The following is a 21,125-nucleotide window of genomic DNA, read 5'->3' as shown; positions in this document are numbered from 1 at the left end:
ATCGGTCGAGGGCTGGACGCTCTGCACAGTCCGTTTACGACGGTGGACATCTTGCGATGCTTAGGTATATTGTTCACCCGATCGCTACGCCAATCAGCGGCGGCGAGCTATCGACGTCTCCTCCAGCACGTCCGACTGCACATACGCAACAATTAACTCCGGACGCACGACCTGCTCCAAAGGGTGGACTACACTAATGTTCATCTGGCCTCGCGACTGCCGCACCTGGCACAGGTACTGCCAATGCCACATGGTATTGCTGACAGATTAATGGCGGCCTTTGGATACTATGTCAGCCAAGGAATGTTGTTTAAGATCAAATACGAGACTTTAACTCTCCCACACCATTCTGGAAGACTTAACCTCGCGGATGTGCGGAACAAGGCTCTAGCTCTATACCTGCGAGCGACGCTACGCACTTGGAACCAACGGCAACACGCCATCACGTCGGCCATCCTGGATGTGCTTCTTCCCACGTCCTTTGAACCACTGGTGGCAGTAGGCACAATCTCGCCCTCTTTTTCTCACGTCGCGCGATTTTTTGTTGATTTTAGTTATGTTCAGTTACAGATACCTTCTACAAGAATCCCCACTACCCGTGAGATATATCGATACTTGCGGCGTCATCATGGCAGCAATGTTGTCGAACTTAAATACCCAACACGACACTGGCGACAGATTTGGCGAGCTGTCCATACACCTCTCCTCACCACAGCAGCGAGATCGTCATGGTATACACAAATCAACCGCAAGACAGTCAACCGCCAACGATTGTACGACATTCGCGTGGTAGATTCCCCGCTCTGCCTTATATGTGGCATGCAGGACACAGACGAACATTCTCTGCAGTGCGGTGAGGCAAAGGATGTTTGGCGGCTGACGCAACGCATCATGGCCCTCCTCCGACGCACCGACGAATCAACGATCACGACGGACGCTTTATTTTTCCCTGACACTATCTTTTTCCCCTCACAAAAAACTTCGGCAATCCGATGGATTGGAGGACACGCATCGCACTACGTGCTCTCGCGGACCTTAATATCGGGCATGGACTATTGGCATTATCTACTAGAACAACACGAAATCATCTGAAGCCACTCTAAATATAAAACGCATTTTGCGAACTTTCTAGGCAGCATGTTTCATAACCCCACGAAGCGGTGGGGAGTTCCAGGTTTACGTTGTTTCGAGGGATAGGATGTACTCCCAGTGAAGTGACGAGGATGTCACTTCAGCCCTATATTTCTTTCCCTTCTTTTTTATATATGATTTTTCTCTTGGGACATTAAAATTAAATGAATCTATAAAATATTATTGTTACTAAAAAAAGAAGAAAAAGCGGTTCTAAGAAAAAAAAGTTGGTAAAGAACTTGCCCGCGAAAGGCAAAGGTCCCGAGGTCGAGTCTCGGTCCGGCACACAGTTTTAATCTGCCAGGAAGTTTTAACAGTACTTTTATTACTATTTAATCCCAAGCAAATGTTGTTCACGAAAGAGTGGCAGTGACAGTACGTTATACAGGGGGTAGTAGATATTAGGGCATGTATTTCTATTGGTGATCGAGGTCAGTATACTGAACGAAATTACTTCGGTATTTACTTCATTTGAAGACAGATAATTGTAGCTATTACAAGTAGTATATTATAAGGTTGATTAGTATCTCCAAGTACATGTGGGAAGAGTATGACATTAACGCTTCTTTTCGTCTGGGCAGCTAGTCAGATGCTGAAGTGTGGGCGCATGGACGCAAAATGTTTAATCTATAATGCCACGTGTCGTTCACTTCACGGCCCATATACAGCTATGCAGGAAAGACCAGGTCCTAAAGTTTGTGAAGTGTTTGTGAGAAGACTGCTCGACGCAGAGATCAAACAACCAGCACAGTTATGTGTGTAATATAATGAGGTGACAAAAGTCATGGGACAGCGACATGCACATATACACTGAGGTGACAAAAATCATGAGATAGTATATGCACATATATATAGATGGTGGTAGTATCGCGTGCCCAAGGTAAGAACATTGGCGGAGCTGCCAGTCCATGTGAAAAGGCTTCTGAAGTGATTGTGGCCGCGTGGCACACTTTGAACGCAGAATGGTAGTTGGAGCTAGGCATCGAGGACATTCCATTTCGGAAATCGTTAGGAAATTCAGATAGCCACAGTTTCAAGAGTGTGTCGAGGATACCACGTCTAAGGCATTACCTCTCATCACGGACAGCGCGGTAACCGGAGGCCTGCACTTCACGACCCAGAACAGCGGCATTTGCGTAGAGCAGTTAGTGCTGCGTGAAATGGCCGCAGAAATCAATGCGGGACATACGACAAACGTATCCGCTAGGACACTGTGGCGAAATTTGCGTTAATGGGCTATGGCAGAGAACGACCGATCGAGTGTGTTTGTTAACAGCAAGACATCGTCTGCGGCGCTGCTCCTGCGCTCCTCGAAATGTCGGTTAGACCCTAGACGAATGTGGCCTCGTCACAAGAATCTCGAAAAATGATTCAAATGGCTCTAAGCACTATGGGACAAACATCTGAGGTCATCAGTCCCCTAGACTGAGAACTACACTCCTGGAAATTGAAATAAGAACACCGTGAATTCATTGTCCCAGGAAGGGGAAACTTTATTGACACATTCCTGGGGTCAGATACATCACATGATCACACTGACAGAACCACAGGCACATAGACACAGGCAACAGAGCATGCACAATGTCGGCACTAGTACAGTGTATATCCACCTTTCGCAGCAATGCAGGCTGCTATTATCCCATGGAGACGATCGTAGAGATGCTGGATGTAGTCCTGTGGAACAGCTTGCCATGCCATTTCCACCTGGCGCCTCAGTTGGACCAGCGTTCGTGCTGGACGTGCAGACCGCGTGAGACGACGCTTCATCCAGTCCCAAACATGCTCAATGGGGGACAGATCCGGAGATCTTGCTGGCCAGGGTAGTTGACTTACACCTTCTAGAGCACGTTGGGTGGCACGGGATACATGCGGACGTGCATTGTCCTGTTGGAACAGCAAGTTCCCTTGCCGGTCTAGGAATGGTAGAACGATGGGTTCGATGACGGTTTGGATGTACCGTGCACTATTCAGTGTCCCCTCGACGATCACCAGTGGTGTACGGCCAGTGTAGGAGATCGCTCCCCACACCATGATGCCGGGTGTTGGCCCTATGTGCCTCGGTCGTATGCAGTCCTGATTGTGGCGCTCACCTGCACGGCGCCAAACACGCATACGACCATCATTGGCACCAAGGCAGAAGCGACTCTCATCGCTGAAGACGACACGTCTCCATTCGTCCCTCCATTCACGCCTGTCGCGACACCACTGGAGGCGGGCTGCACGATGTTGGGGCGTGAGCGGAAGACGGCCTAACGGTGTGCGGGACCGTAGCCCAGCTTCATGGAGACGGTTGCGAATGGTCCTCGCCGATACCCCAGGAGCAACAGTGTCCCTAATTTGCTGGGAAGTGGCGGTGCAGTCCCCTACGGCACTGCGTAGGATCCTACGGTCTTGGCGTGCATCCGTGCGTCGCTGCGGTCCGGTCCCAGGTCGACGGGCACGTGCACCTTCCGCCGACCACTGGCGACAACATCGATGTACTGTGGAGACCTCACGCCCCACGTGTTGAGCAATTCGGCGGTACGTCCACCCGGCCTCCCGCATGCCCACTATACGCCCTCGCTCAAAGTCCGTCAACTGCACATACGGTTCACGTCCACGCTGTCGCGGCATGCTACCAGTGTTAAAGACTGCGATGCAGCTCCGTATGCCACGGCAAACTGGCTGACACTGACGGCGGCGGTGCACAAATGCTGCGCAGCTAGCGCCATTCGACGGCCAACACAGCGGGTCCTGGTGTGTCCGTTGTGCCGTGCGTGTGATCATTGCTTGTACAGCCCTCTCGCAGTGTCCGGAGCAAGTATGGTGGGTCTGACACACCGGTGTCAATGTGTTCTTTTTTCCATTTCCAGGAGTGTACGTAAAGCTAACTAACCTAAGGACATCACACACGTCCATGCCCGAGGCAGCATTCGAGCGTGCGACCGTAGCAGCCGCGTAGTTCCAGACTGAAGGGCATAGAACCGCTCGACCACAGCGGCCGACACACAAGAATCTCGATTTCAGTTGATAAGAGCTGATGGTAGGGTTCGAATGTGGCACAGACCGCATGACGTAATGGCACCGAGGTGTCAACAAGGCACTGGACAAGCTCGTGTTCGCTGCATAATGGTGAGAGCTGCGTTTACTTGAAACTGAAACGATCCTTATCTCGAAAAGATTTTGTTTGACTACTTGGAGACCATTTTCAGCCAATCGTCTACTTCACGTTCGCAAACGATAAATTTTTATAGGTGACAAAGCGCCAACATTTGTTCATCATTATAGCCAATAAAAATTTTCTGGGTTTGTGACCGCATTGTCAGTATGTAAAAGTACCGACGTTTCGATCACTGTTGCAACCGACCTTCTTCAGGTTTTTTTTGTTTACTATTGAACAAGAAAACTTCGGTTCTTATATACCTGCAGACGTGGCTGTTACCTAATTCCGATAAGCTGTTAAGGATGAAGGGAAGGGACGTTAGAAGTTCTTTATTGGTGTTTTTATTATTTTTTTTCATTAGTGGAAACCCGATGTTTTGATTGGTGTTTGGATTTCTGCTTGTGATAAGAGGAAATCGGCGAATGGAAAACAGGCGGCGGTTGTGACGTAGCGTTGTCTTCCTGCTTCTAACATCCTTCCCCTTCATCCTTAACAGCCTACCAGAATGTGATAACAGCCACGTCTGCAGGTATAAAAGAAAAGTTTTCTCACAAAAGCAACCTGAAGAAGGTCACTTGCAACAGTGACCGAAACGTCGCTAGTTTTACATATTAACAATGCGGTCACAATCCCAGAAAAATTTTATTGACTGTGACAATGGCCGCAGAAGCCTATGTTTATGTTCGTAATTGGTTTGAAAAACACTTTGGAGGATTCGACGCCGGCCGCGGTGGCCGTGCGGTTCTGGCGCTGCAGTACGGAACCGCGGGGCTGCTACGGTCGCAGGTTCGAATCCTGCCTCGGGTATGGGTGTGTGTGATGTCCTTAGGTTAGTTAGGTTTAAGTAGTTCTAAGTTCTAGGGGACTTATGACCTAAGATGTTGAGTCCCATAGTGCTCAGAGCCATTTGAACCATTTTTTTGAGGATTCGATGAAATGATTTTGCCACCCAGATCGCCCGGCCTGAGTCCCATCGAATATTTATGGGGAGGTAATGGAGGGGTTAGTTGGTGCATATAATCCACTACTAGCAATTGGTTCATAATTATGGATTGCTACAGAGGCACCATGGTTCAATATTTCTGAAGCAGACTTCCAACTTGCTGAGTCCATGTTACGTCGAGATGGTGCAGTAAGTAGGCAAAAGAGGTCCGACACGATGTTAGGAGACATCCCACCACTTTTTTCACCTCATTGTCAGGTGTCGGATATAGAATTATCTGGGCTTATAGCCGTTACAGCCTATATTTAAGGACTGCGCCAGGGTCGGGAGTTTGGAAAGTGGGTTTAGAAACGAACTCAGTCCATGCAAGGAAGTAGCCACCAGGCTGGCTGGGCACGGGGACCGAGGAGCAGCTGTGTATACCCGGGGTGCCACAGCAGGGGGCGGGCGCCCGTCGCGGGCCATTACAGACGGCGTCGACGCCGCGGCGCGCGGCCCACTCTATTAGGCTGCTGCAGTTTATGGGACAGGCGGGCGCTCGAGATCGCTGCCATGGCTGCGGCGGCGGCGGCGGCGGCGGCGGCGGCGGCGATACCTGAAATACGGCGGGCGGCCGCACCGATAAACTCGTCCGCGCTCCCGAAAACCGGCCGCGGCCAGCAAAACGGAACGCGGACAGCGCCGCCGTAAATAATAACACACTGCCCGCTGTGAGGGGCGGACTCAGCGCCCGAGCTTTAAACGGTTCCGAAGGGGCCCCGTGTCGCCGTCCTCCTCTGGCCAGTACAACACAGCGCAAACAAATCGTTAAGACGATGTTTTATCGCGGCCCGCTCTCGCGCCCGGCGCTGTGTCGGTCGCGCGATGGTCCGGACGCACAAAATTACGTGCCCATTGTCTGTCGCGCCACGGTTGAGCGCAGGGGGTGGCGTGGAGAGCTGCGCACCTCCGCTGCGCAGTCACCAAAGCCAGCTCCCCCTCCACCTGACTGTGGTTTGCCCGGGGCAGTTTTCCTAAAAAATGAGTCACCAATTCTATTCGTAGAACTCAAATGTGTAATAACAAACAGGGACACAGAATTCCAAACGCAGTGGCAACGGTCTAGCGCTCCTGGAATAATAATGTCACTGTAAACGAGGCTCCTGCAGTATTCTAACAGAAAAGAGAATGGAGTTTGTTGGTTTACACATTCTTTAAACAACATGTGTCAGATATCACCACAGAAATTAACACCGGCCAAAACCAGAAGAAAGCCGGCCTTACTGGCCGTGCGGTTCTAGGCGCTACAGTCTGGAACCGAGCGACCGCTACGGTCGCAGGTTCGAATCCTGCCTCTGGCATGGATGTGTGTGATGTCCTTAAGTTAGTTAGGTTTAATTAGTTCTAAGTTCTAGGCCACTGATGACCTCAGAAGTTAAGTCCCATAGTACTCAGAGCCACTAGAAGAAAATTTCGTGTAAATATGTCTCCAGGGACCAATACCTGTTGAGATACTGGCCAATCTGTCCTCTCAATCGCGTGTGTCTGTTACGCAGAAGCAGGCCCCACGTGGTTACCACCTATCCTGACACATTCAACCTTTCTTCGAAGGGAATCACGCACTCTTTCAAATATATCTTCCTCCATTCTGATTGTTCCATGTGCAATGGTCACACACAAGTGTAACATCTGCACATTGTCGATGGGTTGGACATCCAACGGATTCTGATCCCATGTACGGGGAGGACATGCTACCAGATCCCCTTTGCCAGTCCATGCCCATGAAACATTCCGGAGAGGTACTGTGGCACGACCTGTAGGAAATCATGCCCCGGTTCATATAAACCCCAGCCGTCTCTCTGCAGGGGCAACGTTCCTAACGAGACAAGGCTGAACCAAAAGCCTTAGGTTGCCGTTAAGAGTTATTTGTTAAAGCTGGGGCAATCATCAAAGGTTCCACTGCTGCGGTAAGGCGCAGAAGCCTAAACAATGACAGACGGTCAATAACAAGTGCTGTGGAAAGACCAGAGCTGCGAAGGAGCTTAACCATTAGTTTCAGCTCCTGAAGAACGCCGGGGCTGGTTCCCTACCGGTAAGCGCATGCAACACAAAAGTGTTATAGAAAACTGTTCATTGTGCTGCGCGTGTACGGAGGAGACTAGGGAAATGGTAATGGGTACCGCCAACGTAGGCAAGACGAGGGCCTATGGAGCGATTAGCAGCAGCGAATGTCTGGTCTGAAGTGCTAAGCACAAACGTATAAGCCCTAGGCAAGACGAGGGCCTATGGAGCGATTAGCAGCAGCGAATGTCTGGTATGAAGTGCTAAGCACAAACGTATAAGCCCTAGGCAAGACGAGGGCCTATGGAGCGATTAGCAGCAGCAAATGTCTGGTCTGAAGTGCTAAGCACAAACGTATAAGCCCCGAGAGGGCTGCTAATAGCTGCAGATGTTATAAGCTGTGTTGTTTGGAAATATCAGGGCTCTGAACAGAACAGACATTCTAATAACTCAGAATGAGACAAGGAATATCGTTGCAGCAAGCTTAATGGTTATATGTGAGTTGAAGAAAGACAATCCTATGTACACAAGCAGCAACTCTAATTACGAGCATAACTAGATTGTACGCTGAAACGTTCATACACTATAAATAACAGCCGAGGCTGTCTGACAAGATAGATATAAAATGGGATAATGGCATTGCACAGTAGCCATTAACACCAGTGACAGCGCAAGTTACATTGAGAGGCACCCACATGCCTTGCTCATACTGTGGCATCAAGCAGTCAGGCCTGCAAGATGAGTGGTCTGCCAAGCGAGTGGATTCATTCTTATTTATCGAGTAACATGAACTCTAGTACTCACACTTAAGTTACAAGTTATCCTCCTATATGATTAATACGCAACGGAAACACGCATCTGACTATCAGTAATTTACGGAACTCTGACTGTACACTACGCACTGGCAATACCAAATTTTCTTTCTCATTCAACGGCTTTGAACAACACATGGCCATCCCACTGAATATGAATGGCGCACACATTATAAATTCTGAATATCATGACAACATACAATTCGAAGGAAAAGGCCACCAATCTTTTTCTTTTCACTATCTTATTTATTCCGATAAATTCTATAACCTAAACACACAAATTCTATAACCTACAACAATAATACATGAGAAATTCCGCCCAGTGGGCATGGCTTTACATTGGTGAATCTCTATATTATGGTCTCGTAATTATTTAACGCTACAGTGCACTTTCTGGATAGGATGGTGGATCTTTAATTATATCTCACACTTCGACTCTCACAATCATCATGACGAAACTTTCTTCCAGACCGAGCGGTACCGAAGGAACAAGCATAACCCACTAATCTTTTGAAACTACCTTGCTACTCTCCCATGCAAACCACACATACCCAAATTACATGACATACATCACACTGCAATAAGAAATATAGAACACTAAATAGTCACAACACTATCACTTTCAGCTTTCCCACTTCAATTAATATTTATCCCAGTTTCACATGACACTGCCCCACTTCGTAATTCTACTTTCCTACTATGAACTCTGGAGATATTTGCACGTCTTCCTGTGCAATGCAAGCCAAGTGGCGTTGCTGGATAGACGGCCGACTCACCTTGCTTCTCTCTCAGAGTTCGAATCTAGCGTCACACGGAATCATATCACGCAAACTAATATTAAGAACGTATTCATCACACACGCGAGTCCTCAACTGATACTATGGACGAGTACTTCTCTTTATCTTTTGTCTCATACACAGTTTGAGACTCACACAGTACTCACCACGTGGAAGTACTCGTCTCTAATTTCAAGTCCTACACACGCCATTTCTTAAATATTTCAACTTATGGTACACACGCTATTTCTTAAATATTTCAACTTATTGTACACACGCTAGTAATTCAGCTTAATTTAAGCACACAGAAGTATTTCAACTTATTGCTACACGTGGTTTCATTATGACCGTTGGTCACTTCCGAAGATTACTACAATCCCATTAATATTACCTGCCTGACATTTAATTCTCCCCACAAAAGTTCCTGAAATAGAGAAATTATTATTTCAAACTACTCTTAAATATTCCACATGCATACCATGTCTCCACTCTTTCGTCATTACGGAGCACAACTAAAACAGGTCTTAACAGCACAAGATCCAGCGGCAGAGTGCTGAAACATGGCCGTTCTTCAGGTCCTCTCGCACCTCTGTCGAGGTGGGGGAAGACCATGCTACCGTATTGGTCAGCCACATTTCAGGCGCTCAAAGCTCAGGTAAATTTCATCTCTTTGGTCCCACCAAAGGTGGCCAAAGAATCGTCTCAAAGATGATCATATATTCACATTCACTATCTGCGGTTAGCAGACGACCATACATTCATTCATTTCACAGATCTCATCAAACTAGATGTAGGGATTTACTTTGTGGGAGTGCACATGTGATCAATTAAATAAATAAATTGTCATTCTTTCCCACAATGGTATCCGGCTTCGCTGTATTAATTGAAATTGAGTTATTTTACAAAAAAAAAATGTGTTGTTCTGACAAAAATAATGAAGTATGTTGTACCTATTTTCAATGTCGGGCGGTACTGTACCCTTTCACCATTATTGTTAAATATGCTATGATGATAAGTGTTTACATTAAGTTCGCAGATGATGCTGTAATTTACCGTCTAGTAAGGTCATCCGAAGACCAGTATCAGTTGTAAAGCGATTTAGAAAAGATTGCTGTATGGTGTGGCAGGTGGCAGTTGACGCTAAATAACGAAAAGTGTGAGGTGATCCACATGAATTCCAAAAGAAATCCGTTGGAATTCGATTACTCGATAAATAGTACAATTCTCAAGGCTGTCAATTCAACCAAGTACCTGGGTGTTAAAATTACGGGCAACTTCAGTTGGAAAGACCACATAGATAATATTGTGGGGAAGGTGAGCCAAAGGTTGCGTTTCATTGGCAGGACACTTAGAAGATGCAACATGTCCACTAAAGAGACAGCTTCCACTATACTCGTTCGTCCTCTGTTAGAATATTGCTGCGCGGTGTGGGATCCTTACCAGGTGGGATTGACGGAGGACGTCGAAAGGGTGCAAAAAAGGGCAGCTCGTTTTGTATTATCACGTAGTAGGGGAGAGAGTGTGGCAGATATGATACGCGAATTGGGATGGAAGTCATTACAGCAAAGACGTTTTTCGTCGCGGCGAGATGTATTTACGAAATTTCAGTCACCAACTTTCTCTTCCGAATGCGAAAATATTTTGTTGAGCCCAATCTACATAGGTAGGAATGATCATCAAAATAAAATAAGAGAAATCAGAGCTCGAACAGAAAAGTTTAGGTGTTCGTTTTTCCCGCGCGCTGTTCGGGAGTGGAATGGTAGAGAGATAGTATGATTGTGGTTCGATGAACCCTCTGCCAAGCATTTAAATGTGAATTGCAGAGTAGTCAGGTAGATGTAGATGTAGATGTAGAAGTGTGTCATACCAGAAAGTGCTCTAAACATGCTCTTATAACTGAACACTTAACAGTTGACCTTGTCGACAGTATTTGAGAGTGCGATTAAGATACATCCATGGGTATGTAAATCGATCATTTATGTTTAAAGGAACAGTAATTAATCTCAGCAAGACGGTCAGACGGTCAATAACAAGTGCTGTGGAAAGACCAGAGCTGCGAAGGAGCTTAACCATTAGTTTCAGCTCCTGGAGAACGCCGGGGCTGGTTCCCTATCGGTAAGCCCATGCAACACAGAAGTGTTATAGAAAACTGTTCATACCACAAGGTATGAAATAATGTTTCATGTAACGTATTATTTAATTGCAGAATAGTTAGTGTAGGAATGAAGGTCCAAGTCCATTTACATTCACACTTCCAGTTCATTTTCGTTCCATTTCAATTGCACAACGTTGAACACACACTTATGATTGTGACCTCAGCTATTGGAGCGTTGGACTGTATTTCGTTATACATGGACTTAAGTTTACTCATCTGAACGTGGGGTTAAAGGAACTAGTGTATAAACGCACTTACTACTTTGAGCATATTAAGTGGAGATCACTCGCGCGCTGCTGGTTGATGTCATTAAAGACCACCATTCAGTAGGATGCTAAATCTTGTTGAGTAAACCAGTTACATAAAATATAAAATCTGGAGTGTGGTGTTCTTTTTTACTGTGGGTTTCCCGATCTTTAAGATTTCAAAATTTTTTACTTGCATTACGTGTCTGCCCTCAACCGTTGGACCTCAGGATCATCAGTATAGTTGATTGACTAATCACTACTATGTAAGGGCGCCATGCAGACGGTGTACTGCTCATCCTTGAGACATCAACGAGCCCTGTTTAAACGAAGAGAGTCATACAGTAGCCCAAAGAACTTCAGTCAGACGTTCTCCAGTAGCACCGGTAAGTCATACTGTAGAAATGGCTGATACAAGCACCTGTTACTCTGTTTGGTAAAGCACATGTCTCATCAGTTAATGCCCAAACATCTATACTGGAGCGATCCTTATGCCTCAACGCCATGATTGCTCGAGAATTTACATCTTCCCGTACGAACGTATTGTGGTAATTTACTGTGCTATCTCTTTTCAATCTTGCCTCACCTGTAGGTAAAATGTGGGCGGTGAATTGCGGACCTAAAACAATCCAAATCTCAACAAGCATTGTTTTCTGGATATATCGTTAGAGGAACTTTTCTTTAGTCTTGACCAATACTACATCCTACAAGAATATAAATCACCTTTTTCTTACACGCCCTGTAAAAATGGGGACTGTAACTGATGGAGGAGGCAGTACACTCTCTTCCCAAAAGCTGTTTACATCGGTGAAGTATGATGGTAAATGTAAGGTGCTCCTAGTTCTTTTGCATAATCCACTAGGACAAATTCTGTTGCTGACAAATTCCTCTTGGAGTATACGTTCTATGAATTCCATCTCTCTGTCATACACAATGCCTCTCTTGTAGCGTTTGTAGAGAATATCCGTAACGCTCTCACGATCCCTTGATGAAACGCACTGCTCTTCGTTAGATCTTGTCTGTCTTTTCTATTACCGGCCGTTGTGGCCGAGCGATTCTAGGCACTACAGTCTGGAACCGCGCGACCTCTACGGTCGCAGGTTCGAATCCTGCCTCGGGCATGGATGTCCTTAGGTTAACTAGGTATAAGTAGTTCTAAGTCTAGGGGACTGATGTCCTTAGATGTTAATTCCCATAGTGCTCAGAGCCATTTGAACCATTTGACTCTTCTACGAGGTGTGGCTAGAAAAAAACCGGACTGGTACTGGTGAAACAATAAAACGAATGCAATAAGGCTGAAAGTCGCGTGGCCTGTCACGTGACTCTCGCTCCGCCTACTGCTCGAGTTTCATCTGACTCCTGCACTCAGTCTGCCCGTGGCGTCTGTTTTAAGTAGTTGACGTTTTGTCTGTGCGTCGGAAAATGTTGAGTGTACAGAAAGAACAGCGTGTTAACATCAAATTTTGTTTCAAACTAGGAAAATCTGCAAGTGAAACGTTTGTAATATTACAACAAGTGTACGGCGATGATTGTTTATCGCGAACACAAGTGTTTGAGTGGTTTAAACGATTTAAAGATGGCCGCGAAGACACCAGTGATGACACTCGCACTGGCAGACCACTGTCAGCAAAAACTGATGCAAACATTGAAAAAATCGGTAAACTTGTTCGACAAGATCGCCGTTTAACAATCAGAGCAGTGTCTGAGTTAACAGGAGTTGACAAGGAAAGTGTTAGGCAGATTCTTCATGAAAGTTTCAACATGAACAAAGTGTGTTCAAAAATGGTTCCAAAGTGTCTCACAATTGAACAGAAGGAACGCCGAAGAATGATTTGTTCTGACATCCTGGAAAACATTGAAAGTGATCCCACCTTCTTACAAAATGTTATTACTTGCGATGAATCGTGGTTTTTTACTTACGATCCCGAAACTAAACGCCAATCGATGCATTGGAAAACTCCTGGTTCTCCACGACAAAAAAAAGCACGAATGTCAAAATCGAAATTCAAGGCAATGATGATTGTTTTTTTTGACATCAAAGGGATTGTGCACATTGATTGGGTACCAGAGGGACAAACAGTGAATCAGCATTACTACATTAGCGTCCTGGCTACCCTACGTGAGCGAGTACGGAGAAAACGGAACGATTTGTGGAGAAAAAAGTCATGGATCCTTCACCAAGACAATGCCCCAGCTCACAGTGCGTTGTCAGTGAAGACGTTTTTGGCAAAACACAACATTCCCATCTTAGATCATCCACCCTACTCACCTGATTTGGCCCCCTGTGACTTTTTTCTTTTCCCTAAAGTCAAGTCAGCTTTGAAAGGAACTAGATTTAAGACTGTTGAAGCAGTAAAAGAAAAAGCGACGGACGTAATGTATGGACTTACCGAAAATGATCTGCAGCATTGCTATGAACAGTGGGAAATTGGTATGGAGCGGTGTAGAGACCGAGGAGGAGAGTACATTGAAGGAGATAACATGAAATTGTAAATAATTGTAAATAAATGTTTTTTCCAGCATCAGTCCGGTTTTTTTCTAGCCGCACCTCGTATTAATCCAACCAGGCTGATGGGCTGTTCGGGAGAATGAGTGGTCGACTGAATGTTTTGTAAACCATTTGGTTCGTGTATGAATTACGTTTCCTTAACAGTCAGCCAGTACAATTTGTTGTGTACGACTTCGTATACAATGGTAAGGAGAGATGGGCCACAGAATGGTGTGGCACCTATTGTTAGAGAGATGGAGAGAAGCAGAAATGATCAGCGAATAAGTTAAGACAGGAAACAGAAGATTTACTTAACTTTTATTCCTCCAAGCGAACAAAGCACTCATTACAAATATTGCAGCAAGAAATAAAGTCCAGCTCTCAATGTCAACAAGGATGATGCTCGCTGAACCAAGCACTAACAGTGGAGTCGGAGTGACAGCTAGGCGGTGTCTGCATTGCTTCACACAACGAAGAGGTTCCGAGCGCGTGTGTGCCGCTAGCCTGCCGCCGGCCGTCTGTACCGTGAAACGTCCCCTTAGCAAAATTTATGAATTACGTTATTTGCTTTTCAGACAGCTGAGCAAAACTGAACGTACTCAGACATTACTCTCTTTACTTATTCTGATCATCACTAAACTGACACATAATATTTTTAGCGCAACGCAATCTGACTTTCAATAATCCCTACAAAAGAATGGCCCTGACTAACGTTAACCTATACCTTTCACAAATCACTTACCTCACAAAAATGTTCGTTACTCAAACTACTGCAATACAGCGAGCGCCAATACTGCCAGCTAAATAAAAGATTCTAACTACTGAAGGCACTAACTACTGATACGGCATAGTTAGCAAATGAAAGATTTTGACAGAGAACAAACAATGTATTTACCTTAATAGTGTTCAAAAGTCATAACATACAGGGTGTTACAAAAAGGTACGGCCAAACTTTCAGGAAACATTCCTCACACACAAAGAAAGAAAATATGTTATGTGGACATGTGTCCGGCAACGCTTACTTTCCATGTTAGAGCTCATTTTATTACTTCTCTTCAAATCACATTAATCATGGAATGGAAACACACAGCAACAGGACGTACCAGCGTGACTTCAAACACTTTGTTACAGGAAATGTTCAAAATGTCCTCCGTTAGCGAGGATACATGCATCCACCCTCCGTCGCATGGAATCCCTGATACGCTGATGCAGCCCTGGAGAACGGCGTATTGTATCACAGCCGTCCACAATACGAGCACGAAGAGTCTCTACATTTGGTACTGGGGTTGCGTAGACAAGAGCTTTCAAATGCCCCCATAAATGAAAGTCAAGAGGGTTGAGGTCAGGAGAGCGCGGAGGCCATGGAATTGGTCCGCCTCTACCAATCCATCGGTCACCGAATTTGTTGTTGACAAGCGTACCAACACTTCGACTGAAATGTGCAGCAGCTCCATCGTGCATGAACCACATGTTGTGTAGTACTTTTAAAGGCACATGTTCTGGCAGGACAGGTAGAGTATCCGTATGAAATCATGATAACGTGCACCATTGAGCGTATTTGGAAGAACATGGGGCCCAATCAAGACATCACCAACAATGCCTGCCCAAACGTACTGTAGAGCAATGAGTCGCATGTCAACATAAGCACCGAAGTCAACATTACCTTCCTTCAATTGAGCCAACTGGCGGTGAATCGAGGAAGAACAGTACATACTGACGAAACTAAAATGTGCTCAAACATGGAAATTAAGCGTTTCCGAACACATGTCCACATAACATCTTTTCTTTATTTGTGTGTGAGGGATGTTTTCTGAAAGTTTGGCCGTACCTTTTTGTAACACCCTGTATACCGGGTGAGTCACCTAACATTACCGCTGGATATATTTCGTAAACCACACCAAATACTGACGAACCGATTCCACAGACCGAACGTGAGGAGAGGGGCTAGTGTAATTGGTTAATACAAACCATAAAAAAATGCACGGAAGTATGTTTTTTAACACAAACCTACGTTTTTTTAAATGGAACCCCGTTAGTTTTGTTAGCACATCTGAACATATAAACAAATACGTAATCAGTGCCTTTTGTTGCATTGTAAAATGTTAATTACATCCGGAGATATTGTAACCTAAAGTTGGAGCTTGAGTACCACTCCTCCGCTGTTCGATCGTATGTATCGGAGAGGACCGAATTACGTAGGGATCCAAAGGGAGCGGTGATGGACCTTAGGTACAGAAGAGACTGGAACAGCACATTACGTCCACATGCTAACACCTTTTTATTGGTCTTTTTCACTGACGCACATGTACATTACCATGAGGGGTGAGGTACACGTACACACGTGGTTTCCGTTTTCAATTACGGAGTGGAATAGAGTGTGTCCCGACATGTCAGGCTAATAGATGTTCAATGTGGTGGCCATTATGTACCGTGTGTACCGTGATGTGCCTACACCCCAGAGGATATGAAACAACGTACTGTGGCAGCCTGCGGCGACATTACACCACATGTACTGCGGCGTGTACGACATTCATTACGCCAGAAATTGCAATTGTCTGCAGCAAATGATGGCCACCACATTGAATATCTATTGTAATAGCCAGTGGAGAGGATAGCAGCATAAATGGTTTCATGATAGAAGGGTGCGACAGGCAATGCAATCGTGACTATGGGATGTATTGCGTTTTCTGTGAAGTACTTGTTTTATGTTATGTGCTGCGGTTGGGACGTTTAATTATGCTTGTGCTATGCTGTCTAGTGGTAGTGTCTTTGATTAGTGATCAACACGTACTCTGTCCAGGCTTTGAAACACGCCACTGGTAAAATTTTGATTAATAATAAGCAATGGCGGCCGGAGACTTTCGATAAAAGTAATCAACCTCATTCTGCCAACGGCCTTGTCAAAGAGGGCGGAGGAGCGGACAGAGGTTCAAGGAACTCTCTTGTCCTAAGGGTGGGAAACTGCCCGTAAAGGCGGAAGAATCAGCAATGATCAACGGCATGAGGATGCAGAAGGCAATGGAAACCATTGTATTAAGGACAAGTGATGTGTATTCACAAGACATGTGGCCTGTAATTGAAAAAGTGTCACGATGATGAATGTTTTAGCTGCGTTAAATTGTTTGCTGTGTGAGCGCAGTTCTTGTGGTTCTTACTATAAATAATTCACCAAACCTTCGTGACCCGTTACTATATTATACGATTTCCTTGAATTATTGCATTTCAAAATTTCACATGAGAAGATAAAGCCTTGTGCTATGTGTACTTGAAATTTTGTCGTTGTAACATGACGGTGGATGTCTGATTAGCCTACAGTCAATATTCTTTACCAGGGAATAAATTTACGTAATAAAACCCAATGGCTGCCTTACACAATCACCGTCAACGTAAGTGAAGTCAAGTGATATTTATGTCCTAGTCAGTTTTATGGAATGAAAGCAGTAAAGTTTTTCGACGTGCAGACGTAAGAGAATTATAGCACCAAGCACCTACCGTGTTTGGGTGTGCCTATGCCGACACCCAGAATGAAGCTGACGTATTTGTTAGTCTGTGAACGCGGACTAGCCAATGTGTTTACAACGAACGGTGTCCCACTCGCAGCTTTGTAACACAACATAAGAACTATGGGCGTACAAAAATGCTAACTCTCTGGGGTCGGCAACGAGTGTTATGCCTTGACAATAATACTTACTCTCAAATCTGACAAGAGCTGCAACTGTCAAGGAATACAGGTCGGTGTTAGTTTCGGAGCGAACATTGCGGAGGCAACTGCATTCAGTTGACGTTTGGAGTCGGGTACCTCAGAAAGGGCCATTAGTTACTGTGGCACCACATTTTGATACCACCGCATGGGCGTCACAGTTGGCAACATAATAGCAAGTTTCCTCAGACACTGACAGCAGCTGTGCGGGATCCGGCGGACCCAATTGACCACGCCTGCTCAGTCACGCCTCCAGCGACTCGGTACCGCAGGTGCCATCTGCTGCTGCAATGAAGGACGACCGGTGGCAACCAGACGCCCCACTCACGCTCAGCGTCACTTTGCTACACCTCATCCTTGTTGACACTGAAATAGCTGGACTCTGTTTCTTACTGATGTCCGCATCTCGTGGTCGTGCGATAGCGTTCTCGCTTCCCGCGCCCGGGAACTCCAGCTCACGGGCGGGTCCCCGGATTAGCTCCGGAAGCGGCTGTGCCGCCCTATTGTCCTTCCGTTCTACCGCAAGCTCTTCTCGTTCCCCAGCCACCCAACATGCAGAAAAATTAAATGTACTAGACGATGTCGGTCACAATCATGTTTTTCATGAACGAGCACAAAACTGTCTTTTCTATCATTGAAGGGGCTTACTTACGTCGTATTGACGCAAACGCGGTTTGTAAGCTGTAAAATAACGCCACCTTACAATTTTTTACAGTTTTCAGTAAAAAAAAAAGTGATGACGGCACACAGGTACTGAAACATGTTTGGGTAAAAAGAGAAAGGAGTGTGTTTGTAAAAAGGAGGAACCCATATCGTATAAGGTATATTCTTGCTATTCAGGTTTAATTCAATAAGGCAAATATTTAAGTTAGAAATTGTTATGCATTGAGGCAGCATACCTCATGCCGCGCAAATTACCCTCAATACATTCACCCAGAGTTTGAGAATGAGGGAACCTAGAGACTTCCAACAATCTTTACATATAATTTTGAACCTTTCTCAAGCAAACATACTACACAAAAGAACGAATGGCAAATAATTTATCTGTTACTACATTTTCTATGTTAATACCAAAAACTTTATCACTAGCCCTAGAAATACTAACTCATTTTCCATAACATGTACAACCAAAACGGATGGGGATGGGGGAAGGAAGGCAAGCCCACCAATGTAGGTACTGATCTATCAGTAGGGTCCAGAACCTAAAAATCTCTTTGAGCGCAGCGGTAGGACTACCAGCGCATTTGCCGTAATGTGCACACCGACGGGTGGGGCACTTTATGATCAAAATAAAAAAAATTGAATGTTTTTTATTCCAGTGTCTGATCACAATATCAATTCTTTAGACGATGACCGGTTTCATTCCGTAACGACCATCCTCAGATCTTTTTTACACCATGTCCTCAAGTGAGAATGGTCATTATGAACTGAAACCGGTCATCGTCTAAAGAATTGATATTGTGATCAGACACTGGAATAAAAAAACATTTGACAGTATTGGATCACTGTTTGTATATGCGACTATGTCGCAGTTGATGAAAAAATTTGAAAATTACAGATTTTGTTAAGTGTCGTTGGCTTTTATTCACAGTATGGTTTTCAAAGGTATGTAGATGTGTGCGAAGGGTCGTGAAGATGAAAATATGAATACGACATTTGTCGTGAAAAGCGACATGCACTACCAAGACTTCAATTTATGTGTTAAGTTTTACTTTAAAATTTTAAACAGTTCCGGAATCTGGTATAAGACTCCATGAACAACAACAAATATTTTTTCAGAATTTTAAAATATAAACTACATGACGAGATTACAATATTTTCAAGAGATCGGTATCAAGAGCCCCCCCCCCTCCCTCCCTCTCCCGCACTTCGTAAGGCGAAGGTTAGGAATGAAGATTTTAATTTATTGGGTTTTTACTAGTGACTGAATTCGCAAGACTTTGGTAGAGAGTGTCCACATCTACCATTGAGTGTACATGCAAAGTAACATCACTGTACAACACATAGTTCAGGATATGCGCCATCACGAACATTGAGATGTCTGAAAAAGTGGGTTAATACGTAAACTCAGTTGCAAAGTAATCACGTGTTTCAAGCTGTTTTGGACTTGGAAGTTCGATCTTTTAAAGAATCAAGGACGGGTTTGAAGAGGGGAGTGGAGGGTGGAGGAAAGTGTTAATAGTTTGGACTAATTTGATAGTATGGTGGGGCAGACAATTAATATGGGTCCAGCAGTAAACCTTTGAGATTAAATCCGAGGGGCAGTGTATCGTGCAGTTTGTCTCGCACGTCACACACCGCCAAGAATCCGTGGTTCATGCAGCGGCGTCACGGGAGCTCCGTGGCACGCACGAGAGAAACGGTTTCACTGGAGGTAATTAATTTTACGCCCAGAGTGTTTACTAGGAAGCAGAAATAGAAGTAGGTCGTTTGGTTGGTTGATTTAGGGGAGGGGACCAGACAGAGAGGTCATACGTCCCGTCTGAGTAGGAAGGAATGGGAAAGGAAGTCGGCTGTACCCTTTCAAAAAAACGATGACGGCATTTGCCTGAATCGAAAAATGATTCAAATGGCCCTGAGCACTATGGGACTTAACTTCTGAGGTCATCAGTCCCTAGAACTTAGAACTACTTAAACCTAACTAACCTAAGGACATCACACACATCCATGCCCGAGGCAGGATTCCTACCTGCGACCGCAGCGGTCGTGCGGTTCCAGACTGTAGCGCCTAGAACCGCTCGGCCACACAGGCTGGCTTGCCTGAATCGATTTAGGGAAATCATAGTAAAGCTAAATCAGGATGGCTGGAAGCGGGTTTGAACCGTGGTCCTCCCGTATGCGAGTCCAGTGTGCCAATCTCTGCGCCACCTCGCTCGGTAGAAGCACGTAAGTAGAGGTGGAAGTGTAATCGTTTTTACAGTGGAGCCGATACACCCGAGGAGACCGGCTGCGGCGCTTCTCCGGTGACGTCACGGGGCGGCGCGGCTGTGCGGCGACCAGCTGGTGGTAGAAGGGCCCCCCCGCTGAGCGGCCCGCGTCACGGCGGGTGCTTGGTAGGCGGACAGCGGACAGCGGACAGCAGACAGCGGCGCAGCGGCACGCCCCTCCAGCTGCCGTATCGCCCACCGCCATCTGGGCGCACGCGCGCTCGGCCGCTGGCTGCACTCGCGCTGCCTACACTCTACATGATTCATCCTCCGAGTCGCAGCAGACTCCGCGATTCAGGCTACAGTTGTCTCACAGTGTCATGATCTGGAAGGCCAAACAGCTCGACATCCAACACGAACAGTGGAAGCATAATTTTTTAAATTAATGCAACGTCGAGTCACAAATATTACAAATTAATGCAACGTCGAGTCACAGTATTATACAGGGTGATTCAAAAAGAATACCACAACTTTAGGAATTTAAAACTCTGCAACGACAAAAGGCAGAGCTAAGCACTATCTGTCGGCGAATTAAGGGAGCTATAAAGTTTCATTTAGTTGTACATTTGTTCGCTTGCCATTTCAGCCAGTAAAGTTTTTGGTCCCTTTTTCTTCGAAAGTGCTACTGTAACTGGACTACAGTATCTGGAGATGTCAGAGAATTGGCGGTTCCCTCAGCTCGAACAAGAAGCACAACAATTCATATTTCAGCAGGATGGAGCGCCACCACATTGGCGATGGATCGGCCGCCAGGCAGCCCGTGACA

The 21,125-nt window shown here is 45.6% G+C and overlaps 1 protein-coding gene across 1 annotated transcript in view; it reads right to left on the bottom strand.

Annotated features, from left to right (window-relative positions):
- LOC126235566 (uncharacterized) overlaps positions 1–20,564 on the bottom strand; it is a 91,711-nt gene extending 71,147 nt beyond the window's left edge. The window contains exons 1-3 of the mRNA XM_049944284.1: positions 20,377–20,564; positions 6,104–6,229; positions 5,530–5,992 (exon numbers count right to left, since the gene is read on the bottom strand). Of these exons, the coding sequence (XP_049800241.1) occupies positions 5,530–5,992; positions 6,104–6,229; positions 20,377–20,564 (777 nt within the window). The remainder of the gene's footprint in view (positions 1–5,529; positions 5,993–6,103; positions 6,230–20,376) is intronic.
- Positions 20,565–21,125: the final 561 nt, after the last annotated feature.

The sequence above is a fragment of the Schistocerca nitens genome, chromosome 2 (genome assembly GCF_023898315.1).
Source record: "Schistocerca nitens isolate TAMUIC-IGC-003100 chromosome 2, iqSchNite1.1, whole genome shotgun sequence".
NCBI lineage: Eukaryota > Metazoa > Arthropoda > Insecta > Orthoptera > Acrididae > Schistocerca > Schistocerca nitens.
The sequence above is the reverse complement of the archived record's forward strand: the minus strand, read 5'-3'. Positions and strand labels throughout refer to the sequence as shown.